Source organism: Petaurus breviceps, unplaced genomic scaffold (assembly GCF_028583685.1).
Source record: "Petaurus breviceps papuanus isolate PSGF00001 unplaced genomic scaffold, PetGlider_PUasm1.0 220, whole genome shotgun sequence".
NCBI lineage: Eukaryota > Metazoa > Chordata > Mammalia > Diprotodontia > Petauridae > Petaurus > Petaurus breviceps.
The window spans coordinates 3,006,674-3,028,418 of record NW_027185876.1 but is presented as its reverse complement, the minus strand read 5'-3'; the positions used below and the strand labels follow the sequence as shown (position 1 = coordinate 3,028,418).

The 21,745-nt window shown below is 41.0% G+C and overlaps 1 protein-coding gene across 1 annotated transcript in view; it reads right to left on the bottom strand.

Annotated features, from left to right (window-relative positions):
• Positions 1-13,307: 13,307 nt before the first annotated feature.
• The window catches only part of SELENOF (selenoprotein F), a 44,084-nt gene continuing 35,646 nt past the window's right edge, over positions 13,308-21,745 (bottom strand). Inside the window, exons 4-5 of the mRNA XM_069094558.1 lie at positions 17,007-17,056; positions 13,308-14,591 (exon numbers count right to left, since the gene is read on the bottom strand). Of these exons, the coding sequence (XP_068950659.1) occupies positions 14,460-14,591; positions 17,007-17,056 (182 nt within the window). The 3' untranslated portion in view covers positions 13,308-14,459. The remainder of the gene's footprint in view (positions 14,592-17,006; positions 17,057-21,745) is intronic.

Here is a 21,745-nt window from a genome sequence, read left to right as displayed (position 1 = left end):
AAACCCCCAAACCCTCAAAACAAACACGTGAAGACAAGCAAAACAATTTCCTGTGCTGGCCACCTAACAATGCTGTTCCAAAAGGAGGCTGATTGTGTCTTTGCCTTATTTGCAGATAATCAGTCATCCTAAGGATGGTTAGCTTTCAGGCCTTGTGCAAAACCCTTCTGTTCCTATTGTGACTGGATTTCATTCTTCTTATTTTCTGCTCTCCAATTTGCTTTCATTTTAGTCCTATCTTCCCCGTGCCAGCCTCTCAATTCAGATCAGTGTCTCCAACAACCTTACCGGACAAGCTTTCCATTCTGCTGTCCAGGGTGGCAATGAAAATGTCACAGAATTCATCATGGGCCCCTAACAAGCACCACTTGTTTGGGGCCCATGCTGTCACTGACCCTCTGAAAACAACTGAGTACAGCTGGCCAACCCTGTCAAGTGGGCGCATCCGCTTAAAACTCGAGGTTTGAAATGTCTGTTTTTCCAACTGGTAAATGAATATGTCACGTCCCAGAGGATGAAAAACTTTGCAAAATGGAAGACAGATAACTTCGGTTCCTACTCTCCCGATCTACCAAGACTATAACTCTGTCAGAGACAATTACATTAGTCTGACAGGATGTATTTCTTAAGTAGCTGTGCCTAGTTATCTTCCAGTATCTCATTCTCTTCTAATGTTTGCAAATCAATTAAAAAAACCTGCTCCCTCCTCCATTAATTTCCCACGAATGGACCTTCTGAATTAATCTACATCGCTGCCTACACTTAGAAAATTACTTTCTTTTACATTTACTAATTGGTGGAATTTCTTCTACATGGTGGTAAAGGACTCATTTATTCAGGATGGGCAATGCATATTCTTTATATCAAAAAACAAACACTCCCATATGTTAGAGCTGATGAAAGAGCTGGAGAAGGGCTATTACCCCATCCCCCAACCACAGTAAATAAGACACTTTGATTATGTAGCTATGAGAAGTTTGCCGAGATGTCACCCTCATACCTAATTTTTTTTTTAGTTTTCAACATTCACTTTTCTAAGATTTTAAGTTCCAAATTTTTTTCTCTCTTCCCCTCTCTTTCAGGACCTCCCCAAGATGGCAAGCAATCTGATATAGGCTATACATGTGCAATCATATGAAACATATTTCCACACGAGTCATGTTGTGAAAGAAAAATCAGAACAAAAGGGAAAACCACGAGAAAGCAAAGTTAAAAACAAAAAGAGAAAATAGTCTGCTTCCATCTGCATTCAGACCCCACAGTTATTTCTCTGAATGTGGCTAGCATTTTCCATCATGAGTCTTTTGGAATTGTCTTAGATCATTGCATTGCTGAGAAGAGCTAAGTCTATCAAAGTCAGTCACTGAAGGGCAACCCCTTATTTTCCAATTCTTTGCCACCACAAAAAGAGCTGCCAAACACACTTTGTACATGTATGGGTCCTTTCCCCTTTTCTGTGATCTCTTTGGGTTACAGACCTAGTAGTGGCCTTGCTAGATCAAAGGATATGCAGTTTTGTAGCCCTTTGGGTATAGTTTCAAATTGCTCTCTAGAATGGTTGGATCAGTTCACAACTCCATCAACAAATGCATTAGCGTTCCAATTTTCCCACATCTTCTCCAACATTTATCATTTTCCTTTTTGTTATATTAGCCAATCTGATAGATGTCAGGTGGTATGTCAGCCTCATATCTAATTGAGACCCAAAATACATACAGCAAGACCTCATGATCTCAGACCCCACTAATTTGGAATTTGTGATCATTCATTCTGGGTTGGACTGAAATTACCTTTTCCTTAGAAAAATCATTACCTTGTCAATAATGCAAATCAATAATTTAAAGTCACTTAACCAACAAGCATCTACAAGGTCAGCAAGGCGACAAGCATTTATTTATTTATTTTGCCTTTTGGAGGGCAGTTGGGGTTAAGTAACTTGCCCAAAGTTACATGGTTAGTTTTTTTGTATGGGTGTTAAGTGTCTGAGGCTGGAGCTGAACTCAGGTCCTCCCAACTCTGGGGCCAGCACTTAACTCACTGCACCACCTAGCTGCCCCGATAAGCATTTATTAACTACTTCCTATGTACTATACACCATATGTACATATGGAGATACAAAGAAAGCCAAAAACATGGTCCCTGCCCATGAGGAACTCAGACTCTAATGAGGAAGACCACATGCGAATAATTTTCTGGGTACAGCATAGAGAAGGTGATCTCAGGGTGGACTGGGAAAGGTTTCCTGCAAAAGGTATCATCTGGGTCTTGAAGGAAGCTAGGGAAGTCAGAAGGTAAGGGAAGGAGGGAGGGCCTTCAAGACATGGAGGGTGCCTAGAAGAAGCAATGGAGTCCTGCATTCAAGGAACAGTAAACGGGCCAATAGAGCTGGGGAGAAATAAAGGAGGAGCAGCCTGGGAAGGTAAGATGGGGAGACAGGAAAGGCTTTAAAGGCCAAGCAGAGCATCTGATACCTCAAGTGGCATGACCAATGGAGCTCCATTTCTAGAGGACGTACTGAGACACTTGGAGCTGGCAGGGTTTCTTCTGGAGAGGCATGGTGATGTACAATAGGAAGGCCCTGCTTCCTAATTTGGAGTATGCTCAGTTACCTTCTGTAACTGTTTCTGTTCTGCTAGTCAGTCAGTCAGTAAGCATTTATTAAGCACCTACTATATACCAAGCACTGTGCTGATACCAGACAGACTATTGATTGGCTGATGAGACACTAACCAGCCAAAGGGACCTGTTTTTCCCATTCCTGCTTGGTGGATGTTTGGGAGACTCGCTATGAGCCCTCCCATATAGGAGAGGCTTCAGGCCCTCCCCATCCAGGGCCAAGATGCAGCCCATAAGCACAGGCCCTTCTATTCTTTGCTTCTCTGGATCTGTGCTTTTTTACTTTTCGGTGAGGGTGTATTGGAGGCAGTTGCATCCTTGTGAGCCTCAGAAGGGGAGCACGGCAAGGCACCACAAGTCCATCCCAGGATTTGCCACAAGTCAGATGGAGAGGGGCAATGCCTGTGACCCAGCATATGCCAAAGAGAATAAGGGGAAGTGACTGGGATTCACCATTCACCCTTCACTCCAAGGGGAACTAGGTGGGGCCACTGCTGGTAGAAAAGTTTGACCTGATCTCCCCAGGGACACAGAGGATGGTCTAAGGGGGAGCATGTCCCTGAGTGAAGGGGTAGGGGAAGATGCTTAGTAACTTCTATTCTTGTCATATGTTTACAGCAAATATTGCTTTGTTAAAAAGCTAATTGATGGGCAGCTAGGTGGCGCAGTGAATAAAGCGCCGGCCCTGGAGTCAGGAGGACCTGATTTCGGTTCCAGCCTCAGACACTTAACACCCACACAAAAAAACTAGCCGTGTAACCTTGGGCAAGTTACTTAACCCCAATTGCCCTCCAAAAGGCCAAAAAAAAAAAAGCTAATTTGTATTAACTGGGTAAATGAAACTGAGTTACTACTGGGGGTTAACGTTGGAAGGGATACACTAGAATGGGGGCCAAGCCAATAGGATTAAAGAAAGACACCTCACCCCTACTGACCTCAGAAGCATCCCCTAGGACCCCTAAGGAAGAATAGCCTAGTCTTGCTCAGGGAACCCCATTTTTCAGTGAGAGTGAGAATTAGAGTGAGGATACTTACAGCTTATCAAAGCTACATTTATTTGACTTTGTAATAATAGGGAGATGGTGGAGTTTAGTGCGTAGGAGTTTGCTATGGTCAGACCTGGGCTCTGGTAGTTGGGTGGAGGATGAATTGGAGACTAGAGTTGAGGAGACCCACCAGGAGGCTACTGAAACAGTCCAGGTGCAAGGTGGTGAGGGTCTATGCCGGGTGGTGGCTATCACTAGTGACTTGCTCAGGGTCACATAGAGGGAGTATAGGCAGGGCAGGCATCAGAAAAAGCCTGGTACATGTAAGGGGTGATGCTGATCTGAGCTCTGAAGTTGGTGAGAGATTTGAGGATGGGCAGCTGGCTGGCACAGTGGACAGAGCATTAGAGTTTGGAGTCAAGAAGACCCGAGTTAAAATTCTACCTTAGCTACTAGCTATGTGATCCTGGGCAAGTAATTTCACTTCTGCTGCCTTGGTTTCTTCATCTGTAAAATCAGGATAATGATAGCACCAACCTCCCAGTTTGTTCTGAGGATCAAACGAGGTAACATTTGCAAAGGGCTCTGTAAACTTTCAAAGACCATAGACATGTTTTTGTTGTTATTTTGTAGGACAGAAATGAGGAGAGAGGGAATTCTAGGCACAAGGGACAGTCGGTGCTTAGTACAGCGCCTTGGCACACAGTAGGTGTTTAATAAATGCCTGTTGACTGAAGTCCACATGCAAAACTTTGGGAAGGGGAATGCAAACCAATTTACTACCAGCTATCTCCCAGACACTACTGAAGAGCTCCAGCTTTCGTTCTTGCATGGCCAGGAGTGATGGATGGCCATTACAGAGATAACGGAAGGTCTGACATGAGGGAAAAGTTCCTGTCAGAGCCATCCAGAAGTAGTCAGTTTTCTTTCTTGGGCCATCGCAGGTGCCCCCTTGCAAGAGGCCTCCCAGAAAAGGCTGGAAGGTGGGCTGTGGAGCAGGCTCCTATCTAGGGTCACATTATGTCTTCTGGCCTCTGATGGCCCTTTCTGTGAGATTGGCCCAGGTGTCATGGGGTACTGTGCCTGGAACACAGTAGGTGATTAATAAATGCTTGCACAGGCATGAACGAAGAAACTGCTGGTTACAATGAGGTTGAAGTGGAAGACGAGATTGTGATCAGAGAGAAATTCCAGGTTTGGATCAGAATGAGGGATTAAGATCCAAGGAGAGAACATCTGATAAGCCTGTGGCAAAAAGTGAAATGTAAATTGTGGCTACTCCAGTGAGTGACCCAGGCAGAGGAAAGCGGCAGGTTAGACGGTCTGACACTGGCTCACTGGAAGCAAGGCTGATTTTGGAGGCCAATCAGCATACTGACGTTCCGAAAACAAGGGTAGAGGCTGAGACGGAGGGGATCACCGAGCCACAGACGTGTCCTGAACTCCTTGAGAAAGGACGACTGGGGGAGACTAGTAGATGCCACAACAAGCAAGAAGGGGGCTCATAGCCTGAAACGGCGAAGGGAGGCCGGCCTTGGGGTGGGAGCCCTGGGTTCCTATTCTCCATCTCATACTGCTTGTGTGACCTGGGCAAGTCTCTGAGTCTATAAAATGGGGACCCTCAGTGCTGGACACTGATATAGGTAGATGGAGGGAGCTGCCAAGGCAGGGGAGGGCTTTGTCCCAGAGAGCTCCTGGAATTAGCACCTGGCAGTAAGCAGTACGACTCCTTCTCTCGGTCATGGCCCGTGGCAATGGTGATCCCCACCGCCAAAAAAATAATCTTGACCAAAGAAGCAACCAGTTTGGGAGAGGATGTTAAGGAGTAAGGGACCAGGCATCGATCAGCTCAAGGAGATGGAAGACGTCGAGCACGAAGGGGACATGCTAATGATAGAGGGGGCATTTCAGAGGGCACACCAGGAGTGAAGAAGCATTTATCAAGCACCTACTGTGCGCCAGTCATTGTGCTAAGTGCTAGGAGCACAAAGGAAGGCAAACAATGGTCGTGAGGATCTCACAGAGGCAGGGGAACATGAGTGTAAGCATGGGGCTCTTAGGGTGTGGGAGGGATGATCCTGACCCTGCCTATTGTCCCATCTTTACTTTTCTGTTCTCAAGGCCTTTTTTGGGGGGATTTTAAAATAACTTTCTTTCCTGCTGGGATCCCCTGTGAGGAAATCTGCATCTACCTCCCAGGACTGCTGAGAGGCTCAAATAAAGTGACACTTGTAAGGTGCTTTGCAGATCTGAAAGCTCCATATAATATAATAATAATAGTATTTCTATAGTGCTGACTATGTGTTAGACACTGTGCTATATACGCACGCTGACTAGTTATTATCAGGCATTTTCAACTGTTGGTTGAGAAATGAAGAGTTTGCATGGCAGGCAGCTAAGAGGCTTTTCCCCAGTTCATGGACTTTGTGCCAGAGTGTGTGTGTGTGTGTGTGTGTGTGTGCACGCGCATGTGTGACTGTTACCATTATATTCATAAACAGCTAGTGACAAAATTTGTGTAGAAGATGTATTTCCCCATTAGAAATTTTATCGATTACAAATTATCTCCTTAAGGCTTTCTTCAACACTGAAGAAAGATTGTGGAATGCCTAAATTACATTAGCAGTACCAAAGAGCTCACCAAAAAATACATCTGGAAGAATTCTAACATAGATTATCTGAGATTCCAATAAAATTTACATTCATGCTTGGAGTGGAAAAAAAAAATCCTTCATTATTGCAATTCTTTAAAAACATCTTTCAATCTGAATTGGCACCAGAATGTAGCAGCTTCAATTTTGTTTTAATTGTTTTGGGAGGTGAGTCATTTGTGGACTTGCTGTTTCCTGCAAAATCAATCATCCTTTGATGGATCCATCACCTAATTCATGTATTGAATAAGACTGAACAGATGCAATCATCTATTAGTTCATGACAACTCATTCATACTGTTTTCCTCTGTGTGACTCTTATCTAAATCTTTCCATATGATCTTTGTAAAGATTCTGTCAAATATGCTGGAGACCTTCTTTTTTTTTTTTTTCCTTCCTTCCTTCCTTTCTTTCTTTTCTTTTTTAAAAAACACATCATGGGTAATAGGCCCCTCTTCAATTTCTACCTCATTGAACAGTCCAGTTACTTGTCTTTTTCAATCCCAGAGGAATTGTCTCTAAATAATGTAGGTTGGGGCTGCAAACTCGATTTCCCATCTTTTGCCTTTACGCTGGAACCAAGTCTCTGACCCATTAGTTTTTAGATGGCCTCTAATCCTGGTACTTAGGCTATGACTCATGATTGATTTTTTTCCCCTTTCCCTGGTCAGTAGTAGTGGTGACGGCAACTGCAACCAAGGAATAATGGAATAAGGAAGAGAGGCTGATTCCCGAGGGGGTCCCTGATCAATCAGATGAGTTCCCCACAACAACATGTCTAGGCATCTGTCTGAAGGGCACCTCTCATGGAGATAGACTTGTGTCCTAACGCCTAGAAAAGAGGTGCAGGAAACACCTCTGACTCTTTCAGTCTGCTGCAGCCTCAAAAATAATTGGAGGCTAAGAGTCAAAGTGGGGAGGGTGGAGGCTTGTCAGAAGAGATGCTCTTTCCCAGTGTCTATAGAAGCATGCCAGTGTGGCCTTGGACTTCTTTCCCCTCCTGCCTTCTCTCCCTTAGACATCCAAACGAAAGTGTAGCAGCAGACTGAGATGAGATTTCTTCCCTGCACCCCGAAGCAACAATGGACAGAAGCAGACAGCAAGCTGCCCAAGGTAGCCCAAGTGGCCTAGGAAGGGAGGTCAACAGACCTCCAGTTAATGGCAGTCTGCCTTCCTGTTTCCATTTCTGAACACAGGTCAGAGACTAACGGTATTAAGGATGGATGTTTCCATGCACTGAATTTATCTCAAGGGTAATTCTGAGTTCAAAAGTTCCCAAATTCTGGAGTTTCCAAGCTATCGAGAGTAGAGCACAGGCCTCCTAGAGGGAGATTTCCTCAAAAGCATCCTCCCTGGAGAAGGAAGAAAAGTCCTAATAGAATTCCTAACCCAGAAACTGAAGGGCTCAAGCCATGCCAAAGAGCTAATGCCTTCCTCCCCAACCTACCTTGAATTGAACTACTTTGCATTTATTCTTTTTATGCTTCTTCAGTAAATACTTATTTATGTACTTGTCTCTACCATTAGAATGTAAGCTCCTGGAGAGTAGGAATTATTTCCTTTGTTATTTGTATTCTCAGTAGTCTATCACTAGCACAGTGCCTAACACATAAAAGGTGCTTACTGACTAATCCAGGCAGTTCTAGAGCTCAGAAAAGAGACTGGGCAAAAGAGAGATTCTGAGTCATCTGCAGAGAGAGGATCATGAAAACCATGGGAGCAGAGGAGGTTAGCCAGAGAGAAAGCATAGAGAAGAGGGCATAGGATGGAACCTTGTGGTCCATCCAGAGTTTGAGAACCTGGTATAGAGTAATGAATTAAAACACACACACACACACTAAGCACTTAAATGCTAGGGAATTATGAATAGGAAAATAAGACCATTCCTGCTCTCAAGGAACTTACATTTTAATGTAGAAGAAAGCACAAAGAGGCTGGCAAAATGAGATTGAAGGGGGGTTGGGCAGGCAGAAGGGCAACCAGGAGAGAGTAGTGTTACAAAAACCCAGACAGGAGTATCCTTAGGATGAGGGTCAGCTGTGTCAAAGGTCAAGGAGGAGTCCTGTAACTTTGTAACATAAGCAGATAGTCACACCCTTGGTCTCATCACCCACAAATGCTTCATTTCCTAGTTCATGATCTTGGGAACTCTCTTATCTGACACACAATTCATTGTCATTCTACCTCTCCCTCAGATTCTCCCTCTACATCAGGGATTCTTAATCTGGGATCCAGGAACTTGTTTTTAAATATTTTGATAACTGTATTTCAATATGATTGGTTTCTTTTGTAATTATATGTATTTTCTTTTATGCACTTTGTTCTGAGAAAGGGTCCCCAGGATTCACCAGGCTGCCAATGGGGTCCAGGACACACAAAAAAGTTAAGAACCCCTATTCTATGCTATCTCATTTGCTGATCTCATCAGTTCCTATGGGTTAAATTGTCATCTCTAAGAAGACAATTCCTAGATCTATATTAACTAGACCTAATCTCTACTGAGGTTATCTAGAATCATCAGTTTACTTTTGGACATCTTCAATGACTGTCTCCCAGGCATCTCAAACTCAACATGTCCTAAACAGAACTCAACATCTCCACCCCCAAACCTCTCCTTTTCCTATCTTTCCTAACACTGTTGAGGGTTACCACCATACTCCCAGACACCCAGGTTCACAAACTAGGTAACATCCTCAACTCTCACAAATATCACATATTTAATCTGTTGTCAAACCCTGGCAATTCTACCTCCAGATCCCTTGTATACACGCTTTCTCTCCACTCTGGTGCAGACCCTCACCACCTCTCATCTGGACTATTATAACTGCTTCTGGTTTGGTTTTCCTGACTCTACCCTCTCTCTACTCCACTCCACTCAGGCAGCAAGGAGATTTTTTCTGAAGTGTAGGTATGACCATATCACCTCTCTTCACCCCCATTCAACAAACTGTTGTGGTTCCCTATTATCTCCAGGAACAAATAAAAAAGCTTCATTTGACATTTCAAGTGCTTTATGTAATCTGGCCTCTATTTTTCTAGTCTTCCTATGAGCCAACCACACTGGCCATTTTAGACTCCAGTGTTTTTTCACTGTCTGTTCCCCATATCTGGAATGCTTTCCCTTCTCTCCGGGCTTCCTTAGCCTCTCATGACTCAGCTAAAATCCTTCTTCAATGAAGCCTTGTCTTGTCCTGTTCCTCACTCCTCCCACCTTACTCCATGGCTAGAGCCTTATCTTTAAGACTACCTTCCATGCATGCTGTCTGCAACAGCTGTAAATGCAGCTACATGCATGCTGATTGTCCTCTTTAGAATATAAACTCAAGGGCTGGGACTGTTTCTACCTTTATCTGTATCCCTGGTACTTAGCACAATGCCTGACACACTATTCAGTCAATCACTAAATAAAATCATCTGCAGTAAATTTGTCAGACATGGTTTTAATAAATATGTGAAAGAAATTCTCAGAGATAAATTTTGTTCTACCATTTAAAAAGAATTAAAAAGTAGGATGCTGTATTGTTTATATCTGCTGTTGCTGCATTCTAAGCATCATGGGACCTTTTCATTTGCTTTGCAGTTGAAACCGTTCAAATTTAGCTTTCCCCATTAGAATGTGAGCTCACTGGTTGAACTGAGTGTTCTATTTGTGTCCCCAGCAACTAAAACAGTACTTTGCATAAGGAAGTGCTTAATAAATGCTCTATAACTGAAACAAAGATGTGTTCTGCTGTATAGCAAAGACTGACAAAACCTGCCAGTTGCCTTTTCAGGGCAATGTGGGTTAAGTGACTTGCCCAGGGTCACACAGCTAGCATTAAGTGTCTGAGGGTGCATTTGAACCCAGGGCCTGACTCCAGGGCCAGGGCTCTAATACACTGTGCCACCTAGCGGCCCTGGCTGATATCTTGATTGCTTTTTTTTTTTTTTTTTCAAGGGGCAGGGTTAGGGGGAACTTCTTTTTTCTTGTGCAGCCTTCCCCCTTTTTTTAAAGAGTTCTTGACTACAAACTTTTTGATTGCTTTTAACAATGGGTAGCTCCCTGTATGGATTTCCTTTTTGGTTAAATTAAGCTGTTCTTCTGGACTTTAAGCATCACTGTCATTTTCCAACTTCCTGTACTGAGATAATAAGAGTTCAAGTGTGGCAGGCTTCAATTGTTGTCCCTGGTGGAAACAGGTGACTCCACTTTGGTTATCTGGTTTTTGTGTTTGCTCTCTTTTAAGTTTCACCTGCAAATCTGCTTTGGATGGTCAAATGCAGCAAGATGTCACACTGATATCACTAATGGTAAATTAGCTCCCTCTATACTATGTCTTTTGTTTATGCCACTGTTTATGCCCTATTGACTTTTCAAAGAAAAATACTGCACCTTATTATAGGACAGTAGGTAATTCACAATTAAAGCAAACAGGATTCATAGGATCACAGATTTAGAGCTAGAAAGGATGCTAAGTGATTATTTAGTCATTTTTTAGTTGACCAGATGCAGCTCAGACAGGATAAGTCCCTTGCTCCCAGTCACACAAGCAGGAAGTGATGGGGGCAGCTGAGATTCAAGTCTAAATCTTTTTCCTTGCTGCATCATGCTAGTGCAAAATAAAATCTGCAAACATTTCCTAGTACTATCTTAAAAAACTGAGGTCTTACATCACTAACATTTCTTCCTCAGCTGGGCCATATCCAGTCGTCCTAAACTGTATCTTGGCACTGGATCCAGATGATTCTAGAGAAAGTGAGGCTGGTGACTTTACACAGCCCTCCCTCACTTACATCCAATTCACTTGCAAGTCATGGCAATGATGCCAAGCCATTCTTGGAGAATGAAGGACAAACCACACACACACACATTTCCTCCATTATCTCTCCCTTTCCCAGAGTAGTCTCATAATATATATTTTTTAAAGCAATCGGGGTTAAGTAACTTGCTCAAGGTTACACGGCCAGTTATTATTTCTGGGTGTGGTGCTAAGTGTCTGAGCTCTGATTCAACCCCCAGGTCATCCCGACACTGGAGCCGGTGCTGTTACTTGCTGAGCCACCTGGCCGCCCCTAAGCAATTGGGGTTAAATAACTTGCTCAAGGTTACACAGCCAGGTGTTTCTGGGTGGGTGCTAAGTGTCTGAGCTCAGATTCGACCCCCAGGTCATCCCAACACTGGAGCCAGTGCTCTTACTCGCTGTGCTACCTGGCCGCCCAATAATGGGAGTTGAAGATCTTCCCCCCTCATTAATAGGCCTCCGGGGAGCTCAAGAAGGGAAGCTTGTTTTTCAGGCAGGCCCATATCTTGTTACTTTGTAATTAGACAGTGGGTCATAAGAGAAGCATATATACTCTGAGGTTTTGCTTTAGGGCTCACTCACTGGAAGAGTATTTGTGACCAAATGACTCTGGGAAGCCATTAAGAAGCTGGCCTACCTCGCCCCCCCCACCTTGTGCTTCTCTCTGGTAACTATGTATGTATAGCTTTGGTCGGACAGCTAGAAGCCCCATCTGTTGATTTGTGTTATTTTCTCTGTATTTTTTTGGCTTGTAATTTGTTTGTATTTTCTCTGAAGTTCAGGGTGCTGACTTTCCCCCTTGAACTAAGTGAATGATGTGTGTGTGTATGTATGCATGTAATTAAAGTACGATTGCTGACCCTTTTGAAGTTGCTTTCCTTTAGAAAAGCAGATCAAAGAACCTGTGCTGGCAGGTTGTCCTGGGTATGCTAGGGTGCTTGTTGTTACAAAGCCAAAAAGAAAAAACAAGAAAAATGAGAGGAAAAAAATAAAAACTGATAAATCTGCCAAAAAAAAAAAAATCTGATGATATATGCAACATAGAACATTTGTGGCCTCTGCAAAGGTGAGGAATATCTTCTCATCTGTTCTTTGTAATTCCGTGCCATTTGCTTTTGCTTTTTATTTTTGGATGGTTATTTTCATTTACATTGTCATAGCGTGTGTGTAGACTGTTTTCTTGGATATTTTTGGATGGTTATTTTCACTTACATCATTGTAGTTGCTGTGTATGTTGTTTTCTTGGTTCTGCTTACTTCACTCTGCTTCAGTTCTTACAGATCTTTCTGTTTCTCTGTATTCATCATATTCCAACACAGTAATATTTTATCACACTAATGTACCACGGAACTACTGTTCTTTAAAAACGTCTTAAATGTACACTTCATTATGTATTTATTTTTTGAAGCTGAAACCAATAACTAATGGAACTCTTATAACTGATCAACATTTTTTTGACTTCATTGGGTAAGCAACTCTAAGAAACTAATTTGAACAGAGATAGGTTAAAACCACTTAAAAGGACTTTGTATTAACATGGGTGCTAGTATAGCAAATCTATGTCATTTCTAAAATGAAAAATAAACTTTGATACTCTAGATCAGAGGTTCCCAAACTTATTTGGCCTACTGCCCCCTTTTAGAAAAAAAACTTACTCAGTGCCCCCCTGGAAGTCTTTAATCCTTTAAAGTTTTTTTTTTTTAATTTGCATCTTTAAAAAAAAACTTGACATCTTAAATTTAATAATTTTTTGTAAATTTGTGGGTTTTTTCCAGCATTGAAATTTTGATGACGCAATATTGCATCATGTAACTGTATACTAGCATATTGTAAACAAGTATAGGCACATATTCCTGCCAATGCATGCTAGACTCCCCTACAATGGGCAATATCCTCACCTGCCAACACTCGTTTGTTAAGACCTGTCAGTGAACTTGACCACTGATAGGTTGTAACCTGCAGTAACCAAATAAACAAATGTGTGTTTATTTGGAAAATAATGTAATCATTCTGACTTTAACTCTGTTACACAACAGATGGAACATGTACAAAGGGTTTTTCGAATTTTTCTTCTCTTCTTATGCTTGTCCCCTTATTTTTGTTCAGCACCCTCCAATTGTACCCAAGGCTACTACTGATCCCCCTGCATCATTCCAGTGCCCCTTAGTGGGGGGCATAGCCCACTCTGGGAACCTCTGTGTCTAGATTAGTGATGTCAAACTCAAATAGAAATGGAAGGCAGGACGCTGACTCAGAAAATTACAAATTAACAATCTATGTCATAATGTATTTTTATTTATTTTGGTAAACATTTCCCAATCATATTTTAATTTGGTTCTTTCATAGTTGCACTGGGGAGTTTTGCAGGACAAAGTCTGACACCTCCAATCTAGACCATGATCTTTTAATGATTCAGGGATAATAGGAGGCAAATTCTATAGCATTATATGTTTTTAATCTTTTAGGTTACAAATTTAGATTATCTAATGTATTTAAAATATGTGTTGTAAAGGGCTTTGAAACATAAACCACCATAAACATGTAAAGTATGTAAAGTATAAAACATATAAAGTAACAATGGCAACTGTTAGATGTTTCAAAGTAGCACAGTGGTTCTGGGAATTTTGCTAAAAATAAGATGTGAGTATATTTTAAGACTTGCTAAAATATATATGGGGAAAATGTGTCATTCAAGCAGAAAAAAATTGCATTAAAATAATTCCCTGAAGAATTTCACATTGAGACAAGAGGTGGAAAACTTTTTAATTCTAGTTCAGATAATAAATGAATCTTTTTTTGACTCATTCACTGTAGCAAAGTCAAACACTGAAAAGACTACACCAAACATCGGATCTACACAAGCCCTCTCGGAGTTTTCTGTGTGATCGTCACTAACGTGTGCTTCTCAGAGTGTCTCACTAAGCACTACAGATGCTGAATCTGTGAACAATGATGAAATGTCTTCTGAATTAGCATTGATTATAAACTACAATATTTCTATAAGAAGGAAAGCTGGGGTGTCACAAAAACAAAAAGGTCATTGGCAGGCAATGTTGAGGCTTAGTACATCTTATCTGCTTGTGACTTCCAGTCCTTGCTTATAAAGACAGAGCACAGTTTACAGATAAGACATGGTCATCCTTTCCTTATTCACCTCCCTAGTTTTAAAGTCTAAGGTATGTTGAACTGGTCCAATTACAATGAATTCTAGTATGTGTGTAATTACAAGTTTCTTACAAAGCATTTCATTAGTGATAACCAGAGTGAGGAGAGATTAAAACAGACTCTTTGTACAGTTGGCCAACTACTTACTGCTGTACAGTAAGGAATCAATTGCTCAAAGGTGACTAAAGATTACAAGGATCGGTACTTCAAAATGCACTTAAGAAGAAAATAAATGATATGACAAAACTGAAAGCGTTATTTTATACGCGCTCTAATTTTTCACTGAGGAATTCTTCTACACTATCTGTATTCCATTTGAGTATGCTTAGTTCTTCAGCAATGTTCCCACTGTCATCCAACAGCTTCAGCACAGGGTCTGAACCAAGAACGTACTGCATAAAAGAGAACGATTATCAATTTCTGATAGCAAAGAGTCTTGTGCCCTCCCCACCCCATCCCGACTCCGCAATTATATTCAGACAAGGCTAAATACAATTTTTTTAAAAGGGTATTAAATACACAAACATACATAGTATCAAAGGGACTCTGACTAACCCAGGACAAAAATGCCCTTACTACTCACTTGGGAATTTGATTTTGCAGTGACTGCTGTGCATCAAGTGATTCACTTCTTAAAGCTCAAGTTTTATACAGTGATTCTGTGCCACTTTGATAGTTTAAAAAAACTGCCAGTTTGGGGGACACATTTACTTTGTGCCATGATATGAAAGAGACTTCAATAAAGTGCTCGGTGCCTGCTGTATGAAAGGCCTGGTGCAAGGAGTGGAGGAGATAAAGACTTTGGAATGGATAGGCTCCGTGTTCCAGAGACTCGGGACATTGTGATGGGGCTGCTGCCTCCAACAAGCCCCAGCACAGTGCTCACAGAATCCTACAGGCAGGACCTGCCCAGTGTCCTGCCTGGCTGTCCATCTAGCTGCAGCCTTTCCTACCCACTGTGTCACTTACAGTCTCCTTTACAGCTCACACTTTCTCTCTCAGGGAGGTTATGACACAGGTTATACTCTTTTAATTCACTTTCTAAATGACGACTATCACACCCTAGATGCCCAAGTATGACAGAGACTTATTCAGCATATTTTGTATGTGATGATTATTGTAACCACTTGGTAAATATGCACTATAACATATAAAATACTGACAAGTCTTTGGATATATTTTTAAAAATGTAAAACTGAATTGCAAGACTTAAGTCCCCTTTTATTTACAGATTTAACATTTTTTCAAATGAGTTTCAGTTACAATTGAGAGGAGAATTAGTCAATTGCCATCCTGTTTGCTCTGGCTGTTTTTAGCCAAAGTCTCTAGGTCGTTGTCCTGCTTCTGTCCTAAGTGTCCTACTGAAATTCAGACAAGGAGTATGTATCAAGTGGATTCTGTGAGAATATATAATCGAGACAAAAAATGATTATTGTAGTCAATTGTTGTCAGCTGTACAACAGCATTAAAAATAACTGGCTGATTTTAAAAGGGATAAATAGCTTTTTCCTTCACAAATCCTTACTGAAAATGAAGTCAGCTAAAACATCTTTACCTGAAACAGAACATTGCATAAATAAGAAAATGGCAATATATACTACTTGTCTACATTCCAATAGGAAATTAATTCACAGGTCAGTGACAGCAGCTTAGAGAATCTGACTAATAGACCGCCAAGAACAGCAATACTAATCAAACTGGCAAATGAATTATCTTGCTACCCAACAAGAGAGCAGAGACCCTTTAACACGTTTTTTTTTTTTTTTAATTTGCACATCTTTTTTGATTTCTGTTACTTTGAGTCATAGCTTATAAGCACATAAAGCGTGCCCTGGGTCCACACTGGCCTTAGTTGTCAGCTTGACTTTCAGATGGATCCTATCAAGTTACTAAGTCTTCTTCCTCTTGAGGGAGTATGACCATTTACCACAGCCTACCAAGAATTCAGGTGGGTTTCCTGGAACTGGAAATCCCCTGGCTGGATGAGTTGTTCCTGGAGAACTTGGACAAAGTTCAATTTCAGTGGGAAAATGAACCAATACGAAGTAGGAGATCAAATCTAAAACCATTTTGAAGCCAATGGGGCTTTAAAGCCATGCAGTAAGGACAAGCAGGGAAACATCTGTAGCTTGCTAACATTTCCTACTGAATTTTCCTAGTAGGGTCACTTCTAAAGAGAGCTTTTATATGTTTGCTGGAGTCAGGTACATAAATCCCTTTTGCAAGGTAGCTTTGTGTGTCATGGGAACTACACTGAAAGATATTGTCATACATGTTTGTCCAACTCTAATTTTGCCAATGAGGAAACTGATCCAAGCAGGGATTTTTAACTCCCAATATGAACGCAAATTTTGGGTGTTCAGCACAAAAACATGTTTGCTAGTTTTAACAAAAAATGTGTGGTTATGTGGTTCACAAAGCCAATTTTAGGGATTTAAAAGTAGCCTTTTTGTATTATGAGGGGCGTTCCACATCTGTTTCCACATGTCGCCTTCCAACATGTCAATCTGAATCTTTTTTTCAGGGGCTACCTTGTACTACCCATGAACCTAACAGATTACTGATACCTTGTCTAGGACGTGGGTTTTAGTCGTAGTGAATTTATCTTCTTCCAGTTTTAACTGATCAATTACTCCTATCAACATTAATTAGTTAAAATTACTTATATCCTTAGGACACTGGATCTAATTTTAAGGGAACTGAATAAACATAATTTATTGTTTCAATAAGTAAAAGTTTACATTCTGAATGATCTATTTTTTTTGTCCTTTCCCTCTCCTTAGTCAAAATGGGTAAAAATTTCTTACCTTGATTTGTAGCCCCCTGAACAGTTTGGGTTTGTCACTCTTGACAAAAGCTAAAATTAAAACAAAACAAAACAAAACAAAAACATTACTTTTAGGACACAGAGGATTCACTCAGATAAATAACAGGGATATTTCGTTAGACTATACAGACTTTTAGATCATACACAGTATACAGTACTGTCTTTATTTAGTAGTGTCAGGTTTGTTGGATTTAATGAGTCAATCAAAGAACAGTTAAAACACACTGCTAGGGGCAGCTAGGTGGCATAGTGAATAGAACACCGGCCCTGGAGTCAGGAGAACTTGAGTTTAAATTTGGCCTCAGACACTTGACACTAACTGCGTGACCTTGGGCAAGTCACTTAACCTGAACTGCCTTGCCTTCCCCCCTCAAAAACAAACAAAAAAATAATCCATGTTGCTATTCTATGGACTTACATGAAATTCTTGATTATAATCTATATCATTCTCTACTTAGCTTAAATGAACATGTATTCCTTTTACAAACTTCTTTTGTGGCTCAGAATTATGCCGAGAACGTAACACGGCATTTAATGAGTCACTAGGAGTACTTTTTATCGTGAATTTATCACGTAACCTCTTTTGATTCTCATAATCCTATGACCCAAACTGTAGGAATACTGACACTTGTGTTACAGACATGGAATAAAGAGAAGCCTTGAGACGTAACAGAATCCCAGAAGCGATCTGATCCAATCCAGTCCATCCACAAACAAGAATCTTGTCTACAAAATGCCCAGCCAGGCCACCCGGCATGGCTTGAAGGCCTCCGTCGAGGGGAAACACAATAAGACAGTCCTTGCGTAGGCTCTAATTGTTAGGAAGTCACATATCATATTTAGAGCTGAAAGAGACCTCAAAAACCATCCAACTCCCTCAATTCACAGACAAGAAACGGAGGCCGAGGGAGATAAGCCTCAGAGGAAGGATTTGAACCCGGGGCTTCTGACTATAGGGCCAGAACTCTTCCTACTGCACTACACCACCTCTCTTCCAACAGTTTCAAGGCCGCCCCTTTACTACTTTTAGCCAGTTACCTTATTTTGTCTTCTGGGACCAAACAGCACAGGTCTAATGTCTCTCTCATGTGACGAGAGCCTGTCAAATACTGAATACAGCCATCCTGTCTCCCTCCTCCTTTCTTCTCCTGACTAAACACCCCCAGCCAGCTGCCCATCCCCTCCCTGCCCCCACCTCAGCTGCCCTCTTCCAGAGACTCTTTATCTTATCAATGTCTTGGGTAAAAAGTGCTCAGAATTTTCTATAATGATCCAGACGTGGACTGACCAAGGCCGAGCACAGCAGAATGACCACAGCTCAATGCCTGGACAGCAGGCTGCACTGAATGTCACTGCAGACTCACACTGAGCTTCTGTTCTGCCAACAGCATCCAGATCTTTCTCAGACAAGTTGCTTTCCAGCTGTACTTCTCGCTTCCTGGCCTTGTTGAACTCAAACGTAAGACTTTGTATTTCTTCCTATTAAATTTCACATTATATTTGGCCCTATGTTCTGGCCTGTCCAGATCTTTTTGAATCCTGATTCTGCCATCTAGTGAGTTAGTTATATCTCCTAGCTTTGTATCATCCGCAGATTTTATAAAACATGCCCTCAGTATCATTAACCACATCAGGGATAAAAATTTTAAAATGAAATAGGGTCAAATCGGCTTCTTTCCAAGGTAACCTCAAAACAGTGATAATTACTGTTTGAATTCTGCCTTTCAAATATGTTTGGAACCCACCTAAATGGGCTACTGTATTTCACCTGGCTCCATTTCCCCAAAGAAGTCATACACTTAATAAGTGACAGAGACAGCTTCTGACCCAAGGTCTCCTTACTCCAGCTCAGTATACATCCCACCAGACTCAAAGTGCTGTAAATCCACATCTCCCAAGAGCAATGTTCCTTTGGACACCTATATTGCCTTGTCACGCCTTGGATCACACGTCCTCGGGATCAGAGTAACAAGGTGCTTTGTAGATGCCACCTAGCTCTAGTTTCCACACCACACAGATAGATATTCCTTCTCCACCATGTCCAGCAGCTAAAAGCTACTGATCTGACAAGACAAGCCATTCCATCTGTGTAAAGCCCCATGGTTAAAAGGCTTCTTACACTGGCCCAAAGTGACTTTTCTGTCCTTCAACTGATTGTTTCTGGTTTTGTCCTGTAGACTTAACAGAGGATGTCCCTTCCTAGTTAATATCCAACCTTTACCCCTTCTCTCTCCCCACTCCCAACTCAGTCTTCCCTTCTCCAGGCTAACCATTCCCACAGATCCTTCAACTGTTTCTCATAGGACCTCATTTTGGGACTCCTTGCCCCCATAATTCTCTCATCGGTTTTCTTGGACATGTTCTAATTTGTCAATGGTCCTATTGTGGTCCCTAGAATTGAATACAGTGCTCCTGATGTGTGGCCTGGTCACTGCAGAAGATAGTGGGGCTATTAACGCCCGAGATGGGGGTCCTGTGCCATTAACAATACAGCCTAAAATGGAATTGGCTTTTTATTTTTTGGCAGCCACAGCACTGTTGACTCATATTGAACTTGAAGGCCACGAAAATCTCTAAATCTTAGTCATATTAACTGTTGTTAAGCCAGGCCTCCTTCATCCTGTATAGTCAAGCTTTGCAGACCTATGTAAAATTTGTTTAACACTATTTAATTTCATGCTATTTGTAGCTCATTTTTCCAACTACCAAGAATTATTTCTGAATCACAATTTTGTTATCCAATAATCATTAGATAAATTTCCTAGCTTTATGTCATTTGGAAATTCTAGGTATAGTGGACTGAGCACTGGACTTGAAGTCGGGAAGACCCAAGTTAAAATCTGGCCACTTAGTAGTTGTGTGACCCTGGGAAAGTTACTTAACTTTTCTGCCTCAGTTTTTCCAACTGCAAACCTTAAAATAGCATGTATTATAGCTATTACTATTACCTATATTTATATCTACAATCCCAATAACTGATAAATTCACTGAAGTAAATTATTCAGCTGATATTGAAGCTCCTTGAAATAAAACCTTCCTTTACATTTAAAATACTTTAGAATTTAGACTTTTCTTATTGTCAAAAGCAGGACTATGCCTATTTTATTCGCATTATAGTGGCTTTACTATAGTTCTGGTTTGGTATAATCTGTATCCAATGCAAGATCAGTAAATACTAGACTTTGTCATGGAAGTGAATGAAGCAAGGCCCAGTTGGGAGTCAGTGAGCAACACTCACTGGTTTATGGTTTTAGAACTGGGTCTGTCACTCAATTTTAACCAGGACTCTGCTGAGTAGGAATATTATGTTAGAAACCACCATCATGGCTAGAAAACCAGGTTTTCCCAAAGATTTACAGAAATGAAGTATTGTATTATCTGTGAGACATCAGCTGTAATAAACAAATTTATTGGTCTCTAAATACATTTCTTGCCTCACTTACTAACATTAATTATCTTTATTAATGAATACAGCATTTATTGTATTTAAATTCTCAATATAAATACATAGAATTTAGGAGAAAAAAAATTCCCATAAATATTACATAACAAAATAATAAGCAAAATCTCATAAAGAATGCATTAAAAACCAAAAACTTTATAACCAATAGAGTAGTGATATTAGTATGCTTTAGGGGCGGCTAGTTGGCTCGGTGAATAGAGCACCAGCCCTGGAGTCAGGAGGCCCTGAGTTCAAATCCGACCTCAGACACTTAACACTTACTAGCTGTGTGACCTTGGGCAAGTTACTTAATCCCAAGTGCCCTGCCTTTCCCCTCCAAAAAAAAAAAAAAAGAAATCAGGATGCTTTGTTTGGAGTGATGTTGGATCTAATGTTCACATATTCCCATAGTGCAATCAAATTCCTTGTACTCTGTCTCCAAATTTGTAAAGTATCAAAGGAAAAAGTTCAAAATAAAAGACTTTGGGGTTTATGACCCCTTTCAAATACATTTTAAAGGAAGCATTTAGGAAGAACAATTTAGATATAAAAAGCTCTTGTGCTAGCAAATGGAGCCCCTGAAGGTAACCAAGTGACCATCTCCTAGTCTACTTAATGCTGTTTTTAAAAACAGTCTTGTCAATGATATAAGTGCAAGAGTCTCTCTCAGAGAAGAGATTAATCTGAGCATCTATTTCTGGAAGATGTTCTTCTATCAATTACTCTAGCTACTTGACAGTTATTCAGGCAGCACTGTCAGTAATATTTTGATGCACTCAAATATAGAAATGATGAAAGACAAGATAAAATACTCATGGCTTTTTGTACTTCTGTGATTCTTATCACAATGTAATTCATGGGGCTCTCAAGGGAACACAAGTGTCGGTTAGGATTCCATAGCCCTGATCTCATCGCTCTGTCCAGTGTGCTTCTTTTTTAAAGTGAAACCTTAACTTTTGGAGGCTCTCAGGCTTGCTAGTAGTAAAACAGAAGTAAAAATCCAAGTTGAAAGGTTGAAGACATATCTGTACAGACTGTACTGCTGCCAAAAGGCAACCAACAAAAAAAGTTTCTGTTTGCTTGAAATGAAACCATATCAGGCAGTACCTCAATAATATTTAAAAAAAACAAAAAATGTGTCTGTAACTTAGGATCCATTTAGATTTCTAAAATATAAAAGCAGGTAATACATGTGCTGAAGTTTTATCAGTGAAATAAGCTATGAAAAGGGGTGGCTGGAAGTTCTGTGGAATTTGACATGGTCTAGACAACTGGAA